At 34.9% G+C, this 2,864-nt stretch overlaps 1 protein-coding gene across 1 annotated transcript; it reads right to left on the bottom strand.

Moving 5' to 3' along the window:
• Window positions 1–1,055: 1,055 nt before the first annotated feature.
• Window positions 1,056–1,235, bottom strand: LOAG_18913 (hypothetical protein; the record flags this gene model as incomplete). The annotated part of the gene is made up of 1 exon (XM_020451575.1): window positions 1,056–1,235. A coding segment is annotated over one exon (180 nt), but the record flags the coding sequence as incomplete, so codon positions are not given.
• Window positions 1,236–2,864: the final 1,629 nt, after the last annotated feature.

The raw sequence follows: 2,864 nt of genomic DNA, 5'->3' as shown, positions 1-2,864 counted from the left end.
CTAGTCCTTTCTTATAAGAAGGAAAGAGCCACAGATTTCACATAGAAGTTTAGGTTGATGTTTCTCGTAATGCTGTCGAAGTGCCGTTGCGGTACGACATTTCTTTCCACATGTGGGCCAAGTGCACTCATATAAACCTTGTTCCTTGTGCGTTTCAAGATGCTTTGAATATTCCTTTCCCATCCGTATAGTCGCGGTACAATAACGACATTTATGCTTTCGCTCAACTGAAAAACTGTCACGACATTTGTGTTTAAAAATATCATTTTATACGCTAATTGATGAATATAATTTGAAAAATGCCGCATTAGCATCAATGACCTATTAAATCACATTTAAGGTAACTTAAATTACGCGATATTGTTCACTTTTTTACCGTGTGTTTTTTTAAAACAAAACGCTCGCTCTCAGTGTTGCCTCTAACGAAAAAATATTGGATGAGGGTAATTCTGAAAAATATGTTTTTTTTTTTTTTTTATATATAAAACGAATATTCTGGGATTCAAAACGATAATTCTGAAACTTTTGCTAAAATAAGATCAGCTTCGGATTCGGATCCTTTGTATCTTATACCTTGACCTCATGTAAATGAGTAAAAGCAGTAAAGTGGAAGGGATTAAAATGATATGTTATTATATAATTCTCTATTGTCCATTAGTATTTCCCATCCACTGTAATATGCAATCGTATCTGAGACAACTAGTGCTAAATATAAGTTGCTATGGATGTTAACGTTTCCTGAGAAATACTCATGCACCGAATGGTCTTGTTAACCTAATGAACTTCGACCGACATTGTGATGGTTCCGTGTGTCTACTAAGGTGTGCCGCATGTGTGCCGCTGGGCACAAAATGAACATTTGTTATACATCACTTCGTTGTGCCAATGGAAGTGCCTCTGCAGTCATAGGTATTTAGTCAACATAGTTTCACATGCATCCATTTCAGGTAGACAAATAAATGCTGAAAACTTTGCCGAATTTGCAAAACTGAGAAGCTCTGCAGAATTTTTTTAATGTCTTCTCAGTGATTCCTAAAAATTGAGGAACTTTTTACTCTGAGTTTTGCATTGACAGGATTTTTTGTGTTTAGAAAATGGTGATGGATTGCGGAATTCTCTCCCACAACCGGGAAGTTTGCATTAATAACGAAATGGTTTATCGTGCGTTTGGAAATGTTTGCCATATTCGCCTCTGCCGTCCATGGTCGTATTACAGTCGACATGTGGACACTCATACTTTTTCACATCTGAAAAACAACTGTTATGACATTTGTGTTTATAATTTGTTTTGCAATCACTGCATTCGGTAATTAGCTGACTCAGTTAGGAAACTGATCATGAAGATATCAATCCCATAAAACAATCTTCACATTCCAAACAATTTAGAATACGTGAAATACGCGAAAGTATTCAACTTTTTGCATACATTTGCGACAGAAACCAAGTCTTAATGTTACATCTGATGGAATCCCGTACAGCGGATAGTTGTGCATTCCTTGGTATGGGCGAGAACAGTTTCGATCATAAATTAATTACTGGTTGCATTTTCAACTTCGCGGAATGGAGTGAAAGCAGTAAAGTAAAAAGGAATAAAACGATATATCATTATATAATTCTTTACTACTAATAATTGTCCACTAATTGTAATTGTCCTTAACATCCAGTAATTCTCCACTAGTATTTCCCACTCACTGTTATATGGGACCGTATCGGAAGCAATTAGTGCTAAATTCAAATTGTCGCAGATGTTAAGGTTTTCTGAGGAATACTCTTTGCTCCGAGTGACTTTGTTGGCTTAATGAACTTTGTGATCGTTTCATGTGTTAGCAAAGTATACCCTTACTGTGGACTTTCCGTTGAGCATAGAATGAATATTTCTTACCTGGAATATTTTGAACTGAAGCGATACATAGCAGAAGATTGAACCAAATGATGTATGCCATCGATGTAGTGAAGAACAACGCGTAGTACAGAATTTTTGAAATGGCAGAATGCTCGTACGGAAGCTTTTTATTTCAGATTGGTTGGAATTAAACGACCAAAGGTTCAAACAGTTTTCAATTCGTGCGATTCAAATTATTTTTTTATATTTCTCTCCTTTCAATTCTCATTTTCCGATCTCTGAACTGGCAGTTGATGAATGTGCTTTGGGATTACTAAAAATATTGATAGCTTGAAAGTTTCCATGACAGAGGAAATTTAAGGATTTGCATAAATTTAAACTGACGGATTGTTGGTAATAAATGTTACTGGTTAAAGGAATATTTAATCCGTACGGTTTTGAATAATTCTATCTGCATTTTGTGACAATCTTATGGAAATTTTCGGTTTTAATCCGTACGGTATTGAATAACTCTGTTTGCATTATATGGCATTGTTATGGAAATATTCACTTGCAAAAAACGGTGCTCGCAAGAAAATCATCTTGTAATGAATTGGATATCATGTGTCACTGATTATAATTAAATAATAGACAACTATTGAAGCCAATATTTGAAGTGTCGGTCTTTGAAACTGAACTTTGGAAAGAAAAATGTTAACTTGCTTTCTACCTGTTCAGAAATGTGGTCAAATATTACTACTGTTGATGTTTCTCGCTGCTGTTATCGTAAGCTTGTTTTATTTACTCATGATTACAAACAAATTTTAGACATTTCCATTCCTTTTTCTTTATACATAAAATAGCCAAGGTACAATAAAATAGTGATATCAACATTGTAGTTTAACTGCTTTGGTATGCCAGCGCAAACTACTCGATATAAAGGAGAATATTCTGATAACTCGGACTCCCTAACCACTCAGTAATGCCTGAAATGCCTGAAACCATTTTATATGACATCAACTACTAAATGTTATTGAAGAGG

Source organism: Loa loa (genome assembly GCF_000183805.2).
Source record: "Loa loa unplaced genomic scaffold supercont3.674, whole genome shotgun sequence".
Lineage (NCBI taxonomy): Eukaryota > Metazoa > Nematoda > Chromadorea > Rhabditida > Onchocercidae > Loa > Loa loa.
Note: the sequence above shows the minus strand (reverse complement) of the source record. Positions and strands in the feature narration are given on the sequence as shown.